Source organism: Podarcis erhardii, assembly GCF_964252035.2.
Source record: "Podarcis erhardii genome assembly, chromosome: 6".
Lineage (NCBI taxonomy): Eukaryota > Metazoa > Chordata > Lepidosauria > Squamata > Lacertidae > Podarcis > Podarcis erhardii.
This window is the reverse complement of record NC_138510.1, coordinates 66,946,834-66,965,048: the sequence shown is the minus strand read 5'-3', so window position 1 is coordinate 66,965,048 and position 18,215 is coordinate 66,946,834. Positions and strand designations below refer to the sequence as shown.

At 40.7% G+C, this 18,215-nt stretch overlaps 1 protein-coding gene and 1 long non-coding RNA gene across 4 annotated transcripts in view; one reads left to right on the top strand and one right to left on the bottom strand.

Annotated features, from left to right (window-relative positions):
- The window catches only part of ST6GALNAC3 (ST6 N-acetylgalactosaminide alpha-2,6-sialyltransferase 3), a 273,659-nt gene that overhangs the window by 4,630 nt on the left and 250,814 nt on the right, over window positions 1–18,215 (bottom strand). For 2 of the 3 annotated variants that reach the window (XR_014158199.1, XR_014158200.1), the window contains 2 exons: window positions 9,081–9,188; window positions 5,039–5,968 (listed from right to left, as the gene is read on the bottom strand). Coding sequence is in view for 1 of the 3 variants with exons in the window: in XM_081868364.1 (XP_081724490.1) it covers window positions 5,782–5,968; window positions 9,081–9,188 (295 nt within the window). In the remaining 2 variants the exon portion in view is untranslated. The remainder of the gene's footprint in view (window positions 1–5,038; window positions 5,969–9,080; window positions 9,189–18,215) is intronic. The other variant, XM_081868364.1, reaches the window with a different exon arrangement.
- Window positions 181–5,045, top strand: LOC309345353. Its single transcript, XR_014158204.1, has 3 exons — window positions 181–1,270; window positions 1,519–2,696; window positions 4,499–5,045. It is a non-coding gene; the product is annotated as an uncharacterized lncRNA (long non-coding RNA).

Sequence of the window (18,215 nt, the reverse complement as noted above, 5' to 3'; positions counted from 1 at the left end):
TTGGCAAGCAAGGGCACAGTCACAGGAGAAATAAAAGCAATGAGACTAATATCAGGAGCGGCAAGGAAGTCGTGGAGTACTCAAGAGCACTGCTGGTGAATGATGTTTTCCTGACAAGGTTTGTGCACACATTCTGTTCTAACCCTTGACTGCTGAACCAAGAGAAACTCGTTGTGTTTACCGTGAGGTAGTTACAAGCCCACAAATAAAGCAAGAGCTTGAGGTAATTTATTAGAGCTCAGTGAGAATCTACCTGGGGAGAAATGAGAGCTCGTCTTTAGTATGCTGCGAAGGCAGAAGACAACTACCCAGGTGTAAAACCACACAACAGCATGATGTGCACAAAATCCCCAGTGCAGGAAGGTGGCACTTAATAATGGTGATGATGAGATGAGAACATATATATATACTGTGTACATATAAAAGATAGACCTCTATATACAAATATACAACAGGAAATAACAATCCTTATACAAACACTTACATGTAAAAAATAGGATTTTGCAATCACTTGTTCATGATTCAGCAAAGTAATACAAAATGCCTGGTGGTTTCAATGCTTAGGCTTTTTGACAGTTCTACAAGAATAAGGGTCAATAAACCTCTTTTCAAGTTTTAACAGTACTAGTTCAGTGTTGTTCTGATACCCAGGTTATTATCAGAGAATCTTTTCAAATGGTATGGATCTTAAGACTTATTTCAGATTTTTTATATGAAAAAACCCCTCTTCTGATGTAAATGGAAATAGCTTTATAAGGAGACATTGTATAGTAGAAGCCTCATTATCCAAACTTTGATTAACTGACAGTATTCAAAAGCCATGCTAAACCATAGTTTAGTGTGATGTGATTGTGCTTGGAGCCTCAGGCTTCTAACTGCAAGAGATGTCTAGAAGTCTTTGCTTCCTATTCCCATTATCTTCAATTTTAGTATTTCATCTAAACCCTAAACCATGGTTAATGTCAACTATGGCTTGTTGAAACACCATTTGAAGTTAGTCTGTTTTAATTAAAACATAGTTTACATGAACGACAGTTTGTTGGTTCAGATGGCATGACAAGCTGCAGTTAAGCAGAAATGCAAGCATAAGCTATTGAACTCCTCCTCCCACTTGCATTAAACTATGGATTAGCAGTTACTGGATTAGCAGTCATTATCTGTCTCATCTACCTCCTCTGCTTTAAATATTTGTCTCTGTTACATAGGCTCATAACTAATTTGCTGAGCTAACTACCGGTATCTAACTTTTGTATGATCCAGTTACAGATAGGTAGCCGTGTTGGTCTGCCATGGTCAAAACAAAATAAAAAAATTCCTTCCAGTAGCACCTTAAAGACCAACTGAGTTAGTTCTAGGTATGAGCTTTCGTGTGCATGCACACTTCTTCAGATAGAAGAAGTGTGTGTATCTGAAGAAGTGTGCATGCACACGAAAGCTCATACCTAGAACTAACTCAGTTGGTCTTTAAGGTGCTACTGGAAGGAATTTTTTTATTTTGTATGATCCTCACACAAACAGATAAATCAGGGTAGTATTTCAATTAGAAATGGGCAAATAGAAAACATTCCTGAGCTCCATCCATTAAAGGGATAGTTTTCTGAGAACAAGAACTTTCAGAAGAAGTCAATGCACACTGAGTGGTTGCAATAGGAATGAAGATATTTAGAGGTTGGATGTCATGATAAACTGAAAGCAATGAGAGCCTAGCCCCCCCCTCTGGGTTCTGTTGCTTCCTGCAATCCAGCAACGAGGAATTTGGAAGTTTTCACTTCTGTTTTTGATTAACCAAAGCTTGTTGTGCTTTACGCAACTGTAAAACTGTGGCTACTGTCAGGTATGGTTTGTTGAAAACAAGCCAACTTCAATCCATAGATTATGAGGCTGGCTTGTTTCAACAAAACATAGTTAACATTAACCAAAGTTTAGGGTTTGGATGTAACACTAAACTGTAGTTAATTGAAATCTGAAGTGATTGCTTCTAAACTCCTTCTTTGGCCACACCAGAGGAGGCAAGATGAGCACATACTGCATCAGTCCCGAAAAAGGCTGGGTCTACTCCTGGGGTTTTTTTTATGACATTCAAATGCAGCCATCATTGCCTAGCATGGATTCACACTTCAGATTCAATGTTCCTCAAAGTACAAAACACAGAGGAATGTGTATGAAGCTCCCATGGCTAGGAAGAAGCCATTCAAATGAACTATCACCAAAAGTCCATACACTCATTTTCACAATGGCCTTGTGAGGTAGGTATTATCCCCATTTTTCAACATGGAGAGTTTGAGGCAGAGAGTTGAGCTAAACTGCTCAAGACCACAAAGCATTGGCTATCCAAAACCATTTTAGAGGTATGAGATTCCAGGGCCTCTATTTCCACATGCAGGTCTGTGGAGCTTCCTTAAGATGTCAAACAACAGCTATATAAGTTCTGCTCCAAAAAGGGAGTGTACATACTGCAGACATGCACATTGGGTGTGCTGGGTGTGCCTAGGCACACCCTAACATTGTTCTTGTCGTTTTTTAAAAAACAGGAATTGTGGTGTGGAGGAAAGAGAACAAAGTGGCAACACAGCTCCCTCAGTGGCCAGGACCTGTGGGGAAGAGTGGTGGGAGAGAGACAAAGGGGGAAGGGAAGGGAAGGGAAGGGAAGGGAAGGGAAGGGAAGGGAAGGGAAGGGAAGGGGACAGGACTTCCGGGTTAGCGCGATCTGGAAATGGCGGATTCCCTCCGAGCTGCGGAGGGAATCGGCTCCACCGAGGACGGGTCTTGCCGCGCCGGCGACGCGGGGACCCTTAGAAACCGCAGGCGCTGAAGCCTGCGGACAGGAAGACTCGGTGGGCGCCTTAAGCACCCCCCCGACCCTCGAAAAAGGGTACGGAGGGTGGTGTGGCGCTGAGAGTCGATCAACACCTCGGTGGAGCGGAGCCGCGAGCCACGACCGGAGAGCGCTGACTTTCTCCCTGGAAATTTGGATTGAAAGAATTAACCCGTGAGTAAATGGAATTTGGCTTTAAGAAATTTTTCTTTCGAATTGGAGACGACCGGAGGGTGTGCTAAAAGGGAGTCCGCACCCCCCCCTAATTACAGACAATGTTTAAGCAAAGTTCAGAGAACTAAGGCGGAAAAGATACACTTATACATTATAAAAGAAACTTCTTCCACGATTTAACAAAGGAAGTGTTGTGCTGGAGAGTGAGGAGAAATTTTTTGTGAAATCCCCCCCCCCCCGGGACCAGGGAGAGTCCCGTGTTTGAGTCTGGTGCAGAAGAATAAGTTGTCAAAAGAACTGTTAAATGGACAGATTGAAAACTTGTTAACTGATATCCCTCTGAACTAAAAGCTAAATTGAAACAAAGTGGTTGGAGATTTGATAGAAAGAAATAAAAAAGATTTGGACTGTTGGAAAAAGTTTACAAAGTAACCAGAATCCCTCTAGGGGGATTCCAAAGCTACTACAATGGCGGCAGAAGGAAAACTACAGGCAGAGATAAACAGGATGTTTTATCTTGTGGGAATATTGCAAGAGCAGAGTCTGAGTATGAACAAACAATTAATGACCTTGACTTCAGGAACAAGCAACTCTGCTGAATGCATGAAGGATTTGACAGGAAAGGAATCTGCAGCCGAAACAGAAAAGACATTCCAAGAATCGGAGGAAAGAGAGCAAGGAGAGGAGAAAGAACAATTGAAAAATACCAACAAAAAGTCCATAATGGTGGAACGCAAGGGAAAAGACTATTGGATTATCTGGATTACAACACTGCAAAAGATGTTAAGGATGAAGGAGGGGGCCCCTGAAGTATCTGGAAAACAGGAACTCGAAGGATACAAGAAATACGATTGGGGCTTTCCTTTTGATCATGAAAGACTGGTTGACTTTTGGCAGCAGTTGCTATCAAGTATCCATGTGGGAAGAAAAATTGGAGTGATGGAGAATGGATTGTTTCGAGATTTGATGACCGATATAAGAGACTTCCAACAGAATCGACGGAGAGGAACTGAAAGGGACTTAAAGGCCTCGGACGTGAGGAATCCGGGCTAAAAACTACGGTTGATTTTTATTTGAAAAGGGACCAGAACCTGGGAAGGGGGGAGGGGGAAGCAGAAGGGTAAGAACGACGATAAATTTTGGGTTGGGTGAAAAGGGTCTACATTTAAAAACGGGAAATCGGGGGAAGGGAATCTACGCCGACCTTAGGAAAAAATTTAAATGTTTATAAGAGCTGGGGATAAGAGAAATGGGGCTAATCACGAAGAGATATATTTAAAAATATCAACTATAGGTTAAGAAGAAGAAACTAAAATTTGCTGAACGAATCATGGGAATAGGGATGTATGAAGAGGGGGTGGGGGGGAGTCCGGGGAATAAGGTTAAGAAAACAAGGCGTTGAGATGATATCTGTTTTGTTTTTGTTGTAACTTGTGTGTTTGTCTTTAAAAAATGTGAAAACCCAATAAAAATTATTATAAAAAAAAAGGAAGGGAAGGGGACAGAGAGACATAGGCAGAATAAAAAGGCTGGAATGGATCTGGGGTGGAGTTGCAGCTTCTGCCTGAGTCTGCCCCTAGAAGCAGTGATGAGATGATTGGCTCCTGTAGTGGTAGTAAGGTAGGAAGTTGGACATTCTAGCCTTCTTCTGTCTCATAACTCTGTCTCCACCCGAGCTCCACTTGTCACCTTTTGTGTAGAGATATCTGTGGGAGTGAAGGGCTGCTTTTAAGTTAATTAGAATGATGTGGTTGAGGAATTTAAGTCCATAACTCATGGTGAGAAGCATCTCGCTCTCTAAGACAGGAAGATGAAACACCCTTAATCTGTTTTGGTCAATTTTGGTTGTGTAATTAAATATAAAGAAAAATAAAACTGACTGTATCTTTGTATACACCTGATTATCACTACAGCTAAATAAATAAATGATATTTTAGTTGCTAATTAAAATAAAAGAGTTTAGTTATGTTTTAGTTCATTTGATGTATAAAATTAATATCCTTTATGATGGAGTATGAATATGTATTCAATAAATTCCTGGGTGCACACCCTAATGAAATGTGCTGTCCACGTCTACGGAGTATTTTTTAGAGCAGAAGGTAGCTGTGTTGATGCATGCCAGGAAAATCTGAGGCAATGTCCAGAAAGCCTGGATTGTTGAACTGCTGTTGTAGCAGGTTGTCATTCACAGCATATGAAGTACTCCTGGGCTTCAGACATACAAAATCCCCATGTGTAGAAACTAATTGGAGTTCAGGAATCTTTCTTAACCCATCTCTAATTTTCTCATATAATGTGAATTTGTAGCCATGCGTATATTTTTAACAACAAACAAACACATACGCAGCTGGCCCTTAACAATCTGCGCCTAAGACAAGAAGGTTCTCTTGGTAATGAAAACTCTAATTTACAATCTAAATTCAAGTATTTATATCATTTATCCACAAACAGCCAGGATAGTGGGACTGCATGGGATTGTGTATTTCCTTCCTTAAGAACATTATCATATTAAAAGCAAACTGTTACCATCTTGATTTAAAAAAAATAAAAATAAAGTCCAGTTTAAAAACAAAGTGCGTTATTCTATCCCAACCCTAAGAGATAGAATAAGCATCCTGCATGTCTTCCATAGATGGATAAGTTTCACCCCACTTGTTAAATGGTGGGGCCATCTTGTTTCTTCCATGCCACTAAAGTTGTGGAAGTCAAGTAAGTTGAAAATATCACTGTAAACTGTGGCATGCCTTGAATGGAACATTATGCTCCTTAAGGGAAGACTGTGAGAACCAGCATCATGACAATGTCCAGTTAGGATGTGTAAATGTTATCGTGCGCCTCTTAGCCCAGTCAGCAAACACTTTTTTTTCTGTGATAAACCTGTGACCTCCATAGGGTGCATTTTCATGCAGAAAGTACTCATCACATTCATCTCTTCCAGGCTCATAATAGTGATAAGGAACTTTCCTAAAGCCTTCTGACCTGGAACAAAGACAAAACACAGAAGTCAATGAAATATATTTTCTTGGCCATGTAAATAAATCTACCATAAACACATCTGTATACATTAAATAAAAGTCACAGTAAAAGTTTCTGGACAAAAGAAGGAGATCACATTTGGAACATGCAGAGCACAGTATGAATGGATATTAATAATAAAGTTTAAGTCTGCGAACTACTTACATAGTCACAGGGCTGATTTATTCATTAAGTTCATCATACCTACAATATTTCATATGCACACCAGAACTAGGGCCAGCCCTATCATTAGGGAAAGTGAGGCAATCACCTCAAGCAGCAGACACTGAGGACAACAGCACTGGTTACTCTTCCTGAACCTTCAGCCATTCCCGTCTTCTGGAGGCTTTTTTTTTTTATTTAACAAAACCTATATACTGTTTGAATGTCATAAAACTTCTGAGAGTAGTGTGTGCCACACAGGTCTATGATGCAGCTCCTGAACTAGCCTGTGACCCTCAGATTGGGACGGGGGCATTTTTAAAAACATATTTCCAGTGAATTTATTTCAATAAAGTAAAGCAGAACATCAATGGCAACAGGAAATCAAGGGGAAAGGAAGGACATCAAAGCAGGAACGGGAGCATAGTGTCCTTTGCCTCAGAAAAGAAAACAGCCTTAACTGACCCCTGACCAGAACACATAAAATATAAATGCAGCAAACAAGTGTTTGGAAATACAGATATATTCATCAAGGGTTTTTTGAGGGGGTGAGGGTGGGGAGGAAAGCCCAATTGCGTATGTCAAAAGTGAATGGAATATGTCTAAGCCAGGCTGCTCAAAGAATTTAGACCAGCTTCCAAATTTAGAGTAACATTGAAAAACAAATTGGTTTCTATATAAATAGAAGAAAGACCTTCTGGAGAGATTTTAAAACATGGAAACCAAATAGTTGTTCCAAAAAGAACCTGGGATATAATTTTGTTTAAAAAAATACAAATTGCCATTAGGATAAATATTCTACCCTTTGTACAAAGGAAACAAACTATTGCACTCCCAGACTGCTCTGCTTTGGCCTTTGTCAGTGTTCCCTGGGTTCCCCAGCTGAAACAACATTTATACAAATCAATTTGATCAAATCCATGATTATCCAGGACACAGAAGATTTTCATCTCCTTCTTGGAGAATACCATAATTTTGGATTTTGAATGTTTGATAGTTAAGGATTCTTTTTTCTTTTTTTACAGTAATCAGCAAATTCAATCAGTAACAGCTCAAGACCCAACCATGTCTGTGAAATTAGAACTCCATCATCTGCATATATAGGAGAATAAATAGCTTTGCTGAGCAGATCTTAGAAGGATGGGAAAATGTCATTCCTTCCTGTCAGGGACTGGGCAGAGAAGGAATGGTGGAGACTGCCTCCCCATCCTGACCCTTCCAGGAAGGAGGAAGAGGAAGACAGTATAGATTGACAACAGGGGTTTGAGGGAGGTGGCAGCTCAGAGGCAGAAGGGAAAAACTGGGAAATAATAGGAAAGGAGCAGCAGCAGCTGGCTGAAATGTGGTCATTAGAAAGCATTCCAGACCCTCCATCTCCCAAAACCCGGCAAGTCTTAAAAGTAGGAGAGCAAAGAGCACATAGCAGCACATGTAGAAGTGATGAATGAGGAAGTGGGAGAGACAGGAGGTGGAGATTCACTCGGGATAAAGCCATTATACAAGAGGCTGGGTTCTATAGCCTCTCTATGTAAAGCCTGAAATAAAAAAGGACGGTAAGAAACTCTTCCTTGTCTTTGTACTTTCCTGGGCAACCAGTCAGGAGCTGACAGCATCCTGACACCAGGCCTGCATCCTGACAGCATCCTGACACCAGGCCTGCATCCTGGCCGAGAAGTGGTGCCAGGATAGGTGCTGATTTCCTGGAAGATCTTGTGAGATCTCATCAAAGTCTTGCAAAATGTCTAGGAGAGCAAAAATGTCTTGAGATTTGGGAGAGATCTCGCAAGCTCTTTCAGGGACCAATGCCAGCAGTGCTTCTCCACAAGCGGCGGAGGTGACACAGCGGGTAGCAGAGCTGCAGTCGCCACCGGCAGATGGCGCAGTGGTGGTGAGTGCCCCACTGGTGGTGGTGGTGTGGCAGAGCAGGGTGGCACTTCCTGTTTTGCCCTAAGTGGTGAAATAGGACATATCACTGCCTGCCCTCAGGATTCCAGAACTTACAGCTGCCAGTTCGGAGGGAAGGCAGGCAAGGATCCACAGCCCAGGTGGGGCTTGTTTGCTTGGGTAGGAGGTGTGTGATTCCTCAGCTGGACAAGGCTCTGGTGAGGCTCACATACATTGTCAAGCCAAGAACCTATAACAGGAAAGCCGTCCTGGCCAGGCCCTGGCTAGTGTGTCTAACTATTTTTCTATTATTATTATTGTTGTTGTTGTTGTTGTTGTTGTTGTTCCCTATTATTAGTATTATTAAGGAATCCATAATCACTCCAATTTTCCTCTATTATATTTATAATTAATTATAATTATTAGTTGCGCATAAAAAGGTATTTACTTATTGATAACTAGCTGTGTGAGAATGTTTATCAAATGCAGCTGAAAGTAATGCAACGCAGACAGGAACACCCTCTGCTGTGCACTTGTACATTTCAAAGTGCATTTTAATGCACATCTAATTCATGCCTGTGGTTTCTGATCCAGCAGCTGCTTGTGCAGGTGGATCTCCTGACCTGTATCAGGGCAAATCACTTCAAATTATTTGCAGTAGTTTACTCAATTCCAAGAGAGGATAGATTTTTGCTTATACTGTACACTCTCACTGCACAGGAGCTGTAAGAAGCTAACAGAAATGTGTCCCCGTGTCCCCGGCTTCATTCTGATTTGGCAGAAAGTCTTTCATTGTAAAACTTCTTCATGACATTTGACATTAAACTTTTGTAAATGCTTTTATTTAATCAATACCACATGCCATATGGGGACTAAATACACTGACAATAAAGTGCCATGTCAATACAGACCGCTGTGGGGGGATGCCTACCTAATCAATTTCTTGGATTTATGGCATTAAAATGAATTGTGAAATTTTGACAAGGCATCAGAATTGTAGATGCATGAAAATAATTTCCTGTGATCTTACTTGCAGTAGGTGTCATTTATCATCCCATAGACATGTATTCTGTAGCAAGCATCCATAGCCAGAATTAAGGTAAACCAACCAGTACTGAGATAGGATCCTGACTGGATTCTGTAAAAGACACAACACACAGCAGACCACATTGAGGAATTGCTAACACTTTCTCAAAGACATATCATCCGTTATCTGGCACAAAAGACATTCAACAACTTGACAAACTGACAAAAATATGTAATTATTTCGAGTTATTTATCGTTGTCCTCCCACTCCAGCAGGCTTGGATTCTCTGGGTTAGCCTGCAAAAGAAATGCTAGACACTAAAGCTGTGATTTTATGTACACTCACCTGAGAGCAAGTTCCATTCTGCATAGTTGGACTTATTTTTGCAAAAAAGCATACCTAAGATTTGACTATATGCATTTCTGAAATCTGGAAATTTATGTAGGATAATGTAGAAAAATTATTTACAACTTTAAGAAACAAATGTGTAGCACCAGAGTGTGACCTTTACACTTAGATGCTTTCATGTAACGTTAAAATGACACATATTTGAACTTGGAACTTCTGGGAAGTAGCCATCTTTGACCATGATGAAGCCCTTTCTCCACAATTAACATAATTCACACTTCCCACTTCACTCATTCTGCTACGTAACTGTCAGCATAGCAGAACTCCTGCTTTCTCAAGAACTGCTTCCCCCTCCAAGATTAGTCTTCCTCAATCTGGTGTGCTCCAAATGCCTTGTACTACATCTTCCCAAAGACCCACACCAGGAATAAAGGAAGTTGTAGTCCAACATCTGGAGGGAACCAAGTTGGGGAAGCCTGCTCAAGAATGATTCACACGCTGTGTGTTTAGGTAATCAGCCCTACCTAAAATGTAATGTATACAGGAGACATATTCCTATCAACATAGTCATCAAGAGTAGCAAGGTTGTCTCAGCTTACTGTCACATGTAAACATGGTTACAACTTAGGTTTGCTGCTAAAAACCTAAGTCATTTATGGGATGACTAAAATCCCAGAGCATCATATCTTCTCTAGTTATACTGGAATCTTAGCTTGATCTTTTTTTGACTCCCCATTCCAAACCTATTCAAACTGTAACATGAGGTTCATTGTGGTTTCCCATGCAAGAGATCATATCTACATCTGTTTCCCAAGACCTTTCACTGGGTCTTTCACTTTTTCTTACTATGAAATGGTTGCTTCTTCTCTCTCTCTCTTAAACTTGAACAACAGATGTACAGGGTTCTAAATCCTGAAAGGAGCCTATGTATATACAGCCAGTTCCTGTCTACAGATGTTCCCTTCACAACACACTGGTTTTGGGATTGGTGGGGACATGACAGCAGGGATGGAGCCAGCAGACACCCCCCCCCCAATTTTGGGCTTCCTTCTAATTTTGAATCACATGAATGGATTCCTGAGGAGAGCTATTATAACCCCACATGGGATGTTGCCAAAATACTTCTGCATCCTGATCCAGGTACCTGATCATTAACAGCATGGATGAATGCCTGAATTCATATTATGACTATGGGAGGTTGTCGGAACATTGTGCAAAGGTGCTTCATTGTCTCTTAAAAAAGGGACTACATCTTTCCCCACTCATTCTACAAGCCCTCCATATTGGATAAAACTTGCCAAATTCAGGCAAATAGCTTCAGGAGTTATGGTCTGGGTACCTATCAAGTGTCTATAAATATTTAGAGTTGTTTTTGGGCAGGAGAACTGAAACCCATTCCAATTACAAAATTGGACCTGGAAGTTGGGATTGGAGCACCCCATCTGCCCTCTCCCGATTCCAGTTCTCTATCTCCCTTCCCCTATCATTCCATCCGGGTGTCATTCCTTAAATGACAAACTTGGGGATATTACCGTACTTTTCCATGTATAACACGCCCCCTTGTATAAGGCCCCCTATTTTGGGGGACTCCAAATTAAGAAAATAGCCCAGAGTTGTTGTTTTTTTTTTGGGGGGGTGAACTGAAGTTGTTGAGCTTTTTTTTAATGCGGGTGGGGTGGGGGGAATGACAAACATTGTTGAAGTATTTTGGGGGAGGGGAAATTAAAGTAAATCACTAACCCAACCTTCAAAATCACTCACTAACAATCACTCGCATCTGTAAAATGTGTCTGCCCAATCGCAGATAGCGGAAGGAGATCACAAGCCAAATTAATGCAGCAGAAGAAAATCAACAACAGCAATTGACGCAGCAACCAATCGCACACCCATTTAACGCACATCAGCCAATACAAAGCAGCATTTGCCACAGCTATCATGGCTGCAACCGATCATCCGTCACACCTACCCACTACCCATGCATAAGTTTTTAGACCTTCTTTTAGAGTAAAAAAACCTTGTCTGATACATGGAAAAGTACAGTACTTTGAGTTTTAGAAGATGCTTCTCTGCAGCATTTTTTTTTTTAGTCTGGACTGTTGAGGTGCCATGAAGGTCTTTTAGGACCCATGCTTCGATTTGTATTTCCTTTTACAGATCCTACTTCGCCGCTGATAAGACCCAAATCTCTTTGAGGCACCTTGCTTCAGCTCAGGACTCAAGATCCATTCAAACTCTACACACACCCTAAGTGTCAAGCTCTTTCTTTCCTCCTTAATGAAACCACTGCTGTTTCTTCATTCTCTGCACTTTGAGATTTATTCAGGCTAAAATGCTACACTCACTATGAAGTCCTATTTAACACTGTGGGATTTTGTTCCAAGAACACCTGCTAGAGATGAGTCTGTAACTGTCCTTCACTCCAATGCACTAAGAAAGCCACACCGAAGCAGAACAGTTTCTTGCCTCTTGCAACTGTCAGTTTTGTACCATTCTTTTAACCCTCCTCTGTATCTGTCTGCTGAGTTTCTCCAGCCACTATGAAAAGCATTGCCTCCAGCCACCTAGAATACTTACTGCTAACTACTCACAGTTCTCAACCAAATTCTGGAGAGAGCAGGAGGAACAGTTCCTGTCAGACACAACAGCATTTAGCTGTGCTCTTTCTAACCAGCTTCCTCTCTTAGCAGTAAAAAGATGCTACCTTGGGCTTTTTAAAGCTCCCAGTTTGGAAGGATAATACTCATTTACCAAAGTACTATGAAGAAAGAGGGTTCTTCTGATAGCGAAGGTTTATTAGAAAGTACTATATTGACAGTAGCATCTTAAAACGGCTATACTCGGGAGGAAAAAGGAATTTTAAAAATGAATTAATCAATATTTCATGTCTTGTTTTAACACCATTGGACCTTGTTTCTTCTCATCAATACACTTCACTGGCAAGATAAATAAAAACAGACAAGTAAGTTCTCAGATACCTTCCTTGGGAGATGGAAAGCATGACAGAATACAGATTCCATTGTTTAAAGCAAAATTCCACTTTCTACATTTCCTCCCTCCTGGAGATACGCAGCTAATGAAGGAATACAATGAAACAACAACAACAATGGGTGATTTGTAACACCTTAGAATGAATTTTTATACTGTAAACATATTTCTGTCAAGCTAACGAAGGCAGTGCTGGAAGTGTGAAAACAATTTTAAACTTCCCCAAAAGGTCATATTGTTGACAATATCCTGCAAAAACATATTGTGGAATCAAGAAGCGATAGTTTCTGTTCCAAGCAGAAATAATAAAGGATGCTTTGCAGAAGATGATTTCCTACAAGAAAGACATGTCTGATTGATAAATCATGCAAAATCCACATACCATATAACAAAGGCACATGTTTCTATATTATGGAGTGCATTCATCACACATGGCAAACTCTTTGCTGGATTTAAAGAGGCTCATACCATTAGAAAAAGAACATTGCATAATAAAATTTAGCAACATTTCATGGCAATTCAAGAACAATTTAAAGACAGATCAACAGAATTTAAACAGATGGTTATACAAATATTATAGACCAATCAAATCTTAATACAGTAAGATGAAACCAGGGATGGGGAACCTGTGGATCTTCAAATGGTGTTGGACTCCAACTTCCATCAATCCTAGGCAGAATGGCCATGGTCAGGAATAATATGTATTGTAGCCCAGTAATTTTTTGAAGGATGCTGGTTTTTCTTTTGAGGATTCCCCCTTAGAACCCTTAGCAGTGCAGGAGGGCAACTCTTTACTACCACATGACCGCAAGAGGCAATAGGAGGCCCCAGAACTCTGCTGGAGGCAGGGTTTGAGGAACAGGGCACAATACCTTGAAGCACCAAGAGGGGAAGTGTATAGAATGCACAGGTCTTCCTGGTCCCATTCACACTGCCCATGCATTCACATGGTTGTCTGAGGTGAGGAAATATGGGCATGTAGGCAGCTAGACAGGTTGGTTTTCCTGATTCCAGAACCCAGGCCTACAGGCCAATGTTTGCACTCCTCAGATGTCCACATCATTAGGAGCCATGGCCCCACAGATCCCTTCTATATGAAGGGACTGAATTCTCTTGACAAGATGAGCATGCCAAGCAGCATCAGCATGCCTGAGGCTTTCAAAAAATCCAATGCACATGGATTCAGTTACTCCATCAGATTGAGGTCAGTGCCGTTTTAGATTCTGACACAGGACTTCCAGGGTTTGAACATATTTGAGCCCTGCTTGGTAATCCCATTTTACTCAAGCAATGAAGAAATACACCATATACAGCACTACTTTCCCCGGCTTCTCCTCTACAACAACAAACCTTTATCTAATGGATTCTGTTTAAAATGGTCTCTGTTTGCAGTATACTCAGGAGGCTGCCTAACTTGCTTAGTGGGAGCTTCTCTTCTCAGTGATGAATGACTACCCCAGGCTTTCCAAGTCACCTCTGAAAAGTCTCTGGGTCTCCCATTTCCTTAATATAGCTGTGTGGAAATTATTTGCCAGCAACTTATGGCACTGTGCTGGCTTGGCCCATTTTTCTTCTGTCCAGATACACTGGGTAAAATACAGTTAAAATGTGAGGGGGCAAACCAAACATGACAGGAAGAGTAAACTGCAACAATGAAGATAATATGGATTTGTCAAGATTAACTTGCCAAAAATCCTATAGGCAGAGCTGTCACAATATATGCTAGCATTTCACCAGTAACAATAAGCTCAGAATGTGAGAGCAGATATCCTGTTCTTAAATAAATGAAACTCTATATTTATTGAAGAAAGTATAGCACCACAACAAAAGAAAATGGCGTCTAATTTGTCAAAAGTGGTCCCCCCCCCCATTCTCTAGAGATTTAGAGCTCCACAAATAGTTGAATGAGTGAATTTTGTCGGCTCTAAAGCCTTTCTGTCAGTAAAAGGAATAAGCACCTCCCACAAAGCAAAAGGATCAATATAATCACATTGTGGAAACATATATTGTGAACAGTCCTACATAGGCATCTGTGGCTGGTACGTTCAAGTGACATGCTTTAGACTCTAAAGTTCAAAGTCAGATGCTAAAGTCAATAGCATACAGCACACCAAACGGTTTTAAAGTTGCAGTGTTTGTGATTCTGAGGACTGTTTCAAATATTCAGTTGCTTTAACAGAGCCATGATCCCTTTCTGCAAAGCCATTAACATGGCCGTGATCCCATTTTAAAAACTCCATAAGAGTGAGAGATGTGTTATTGTCAGAACTTTGAAGGGATGCTTTATTATAAATCACATACTTCCCTATCTGAGATCTGCTTTTAGAATGGTAAGTTGAAGAAGAAGAAGAAGAAGAAGAAGAAGAAGAAGAAGAAGAAGAAGAAGAAGATATAAAGTGGTATGTCTAGTGCAGGGAACGGTTGTGAGGGGTAATAGACTCTGTGTTGGCCAGCAGGTAATGGCTTTTTCCACCTACCTTGCCCCACCCTGCAGCCCTAGGAACCTTCCTAAGGGAGCTGTTTCCAGAGAAAGAACCGTGAGGGGGGAGAGACTCTGTTTGACATGGGTAATGGCTTTTTCCACCTGGGCTGCGCCACCTCCACCCTAGGAACCTTCAGAAGAGAGCCATAGGCATTCTGTGTGCGAGTATTTTAATGAGCAGAATAGAGTGAAGGATTATGAGTTATGGGGTTGTGGAGAGTGTGTGTATGAATTTAACAGTGCTTGGTTTATCTTCTGGTTGCTATTTTGTTAATGTTGCCGCTATTCTTTTATAGATTATAAATGCTGTATTGATTTGTTTAATCATATAATATGACTTGTGCTTTACTTGTGATGTTTACCTTATTATTTTTTAGCTGTTGCTTTGTTAAAAGTGTTTTATAGACTATAATTGTTTCACTGATGATCTGTTAATTATTCTATGTGATTTATGCTGCATTTGTGATGCTTTATTAAGTTCTATCATGTTATTGTTATTTACTGTTTGTAAGCCACTTGGAATTAAAAAAAGGCATAGAAATATAATAAATCAAATAAACATTTGGCCCTCCAGTTTCCACCAGCCCTAGCAAGCATGGTGGCCAGTGGCCTGAGATTATGGGAGCTGTAGTTCAACATCTGGAAGTCAAAGGTTCCCCAAACCTGGTCTTGTGCTTGTTTACCAGCTGTTCTGCTGTGGGGTTACTGGGCTGGGGTGTGCTTAATTTCCATTCTGAAGTCAAGAGGCATGTGTACAAAATATTTAAGGTTGTGTCAAATGTTCTCAGGCTACAGTTGTGCTTGGGGAACATGAAATACTTCTGGGGAGGGTGTGAGGAAAAATCTCCACCTGTGCCTTACCCATTTTTGCTGATGTTTTTATAGCCACTATGTTTTCTCCCTCTGCTGATCAGCACCATAGTGTTGATTAGAACATAACAGTGCCACATAGCCGCATAGCCTATCAGATTTCACTGTATCACCCCTTCATGTCTCCTAAGATGGGGGTGCTCTTTCAAGCCAGGGGCAAAAATATCCATGAAAATAGACCCCCGTTTTTATAAATTTAACTCCATTTTATAAAAGAAACACCAATCCTCTTTGTAACTTTGGTTATATACAGGTTACGAAAGTTAACACCTTAACTGCGGATCGTGGAAGGAACACATCCAGTGTTAATTAATTATTGAAACTGAGACAGCATTCATAACAGGTAAATATACTTCACCTATCTTCAATTTCTAACAGTCACAAGTGATAATTCTTCGGTCTTGTCTAAACAGGATTCAGGATTCAATGCTTCTCCACCCTTTATATTTCCCAATACACTTCTCGGTACTATTAAGCAGGCACATTAACAGAAATTCCAAAAATAAATCACTGGTATCTCTGAGAAACCAAATAGCTTCTGCATGAGCTTTGAAGAAGTACATTAAACCCACAGCAACTAAGCAGAACATCATATATACCAGAATATATTTAACTATATCAATATTCCATTGCATTTTTGCATATATAGAGTCTGCTATTCATTCTGTGCAGTCACTTTCCTTCGTTCTACTTATGTGCTGAATACAATACCACTTTCCTTTTCCCAGAGCTATAGAGAAAATGTGGGGTGAGGAGAACACAAATCCAAGGAAAAGAATTTGCTCCTGCTTTGTACGGTTGCACAGTTTCCTCATTTCTGATTTCTTGACTTGACTTTGATGCATCCCTGCTCACTCATTAACTCAAGTGACAAAAGGACACAGTTATTTAATCCAAGTACAGCAGGATTCCTTAAAAGGACTACGCTGCACTCAGAGTGAAGAAAACAATTTTGTTTACCAAGTTCAGACACAGCAGCATGCCTTCAAAAGCACAAAATGAGGAAAGGAAGGCTGAATAAATAAATACATCTTAACTATAACTTTGATAGGAACTGAAAATGGGTACATCAGGATGGACTGGGCAGATCATGATACCCAAGAAAGTAGGGATTGAAGGCAACAAAAATATTTTTTCCAGGAATACTGGCAAGACATGCTATGCAGGAAACTACATCTGGGAGATGAAGACTATACTTACTTTTCCCAAGTCATGAAAAATCTTATCACATTGATTACAATCTGGAGCTTGACACCTAAAGGTGCTCCTTATTCAGGTTAATATGGTGGCCCAGTTTGCATGCAAATCATGGCTAACCATGGACAAGCAAGTGTGCAAGGGCCACAGAACATGAATTTGGGCTGCTTTTCTTTTGTCCCAGAACTACGTAAGCCATGATTTGGCTTTTTTGGCTTAATTCAAATCTCCCTAGTGTAAACAAGGGTTGGCATTGTAGCCTTAGAGATTAATGATGAAGCAAATTTGGGACTCTAGGAGTTAACAGTGTGGCAAAGGTCCTGTTATACACCTATCAAAAATACTCCATGGTAATACCTCTTGGACCTCTGGGCATTTCTCTAGTTAGTTTGGTTGTGTTTCTTCCGCAAACTAAGCTGACTGGGGCATTTTATGGAAGAACTGAAATACAGAGCCACTTGTATTATTAGGGGCTTCTGATCTGCAAGCAATCTGTTGGCAGGATGAGGTGGAGAGTTTCAAACTCAGAGGAGCCAACTCTTAGGGGTCAAGGTCACTTTGTCCCTCTCCCCAATAAAATATTTGCAGTGCCCAGGCCTTGCCTAAGCTGATGGGCATTGTCATTCAATTTGTGTGTGTGTGTGTGCGCGCGCGCGCACGCGCGCCATGTCATGCAATCGATTATGTGGGGCGGTGCGTATCCCCCCCAATATTTTATTCAAGTTGGCACCCCTGTCAGTAATCACTTTCTTTCAAACCACTGGGGAAAACATGTTGTGTGAACTGTCCTCAAGATATAAGAAAAGGAAGCCCCTACCATACACTGACTTAGTAATAGTTTGATTATTTTGTGTGTGTCCATGAAAAGCCATGTGTGCTCTTCAAACGATTTTTGTACCTTACATAAAAGAGCTTCAGTACAAAACTGCATTCAAATGTGAAAGGATCACATAAATGAGCAGAGTAAATGCAACACTTTCTCCAAATATATTCTAGTCAATTCATGCTTTTTGTGCATAGCTGAGAATTAAAATAAAGAGACCTCAGGTTCATCCAGAATCCCTTGAGAGAATTAATTAGGCAGGTCTGCTCACCTACTTCACTCTTCAAAATTAGAAGGACATTCACTGTACTGCTGCTAGCTGCATATTTTAGCGAAATCTATGGTAGGTGAACACAAAAGAAACATCCTGATTAGCTCTTAACTGTGTCAAGGCTAGCAGTCATTGAAAGGGTTCATATTCTCATGGGTGAAA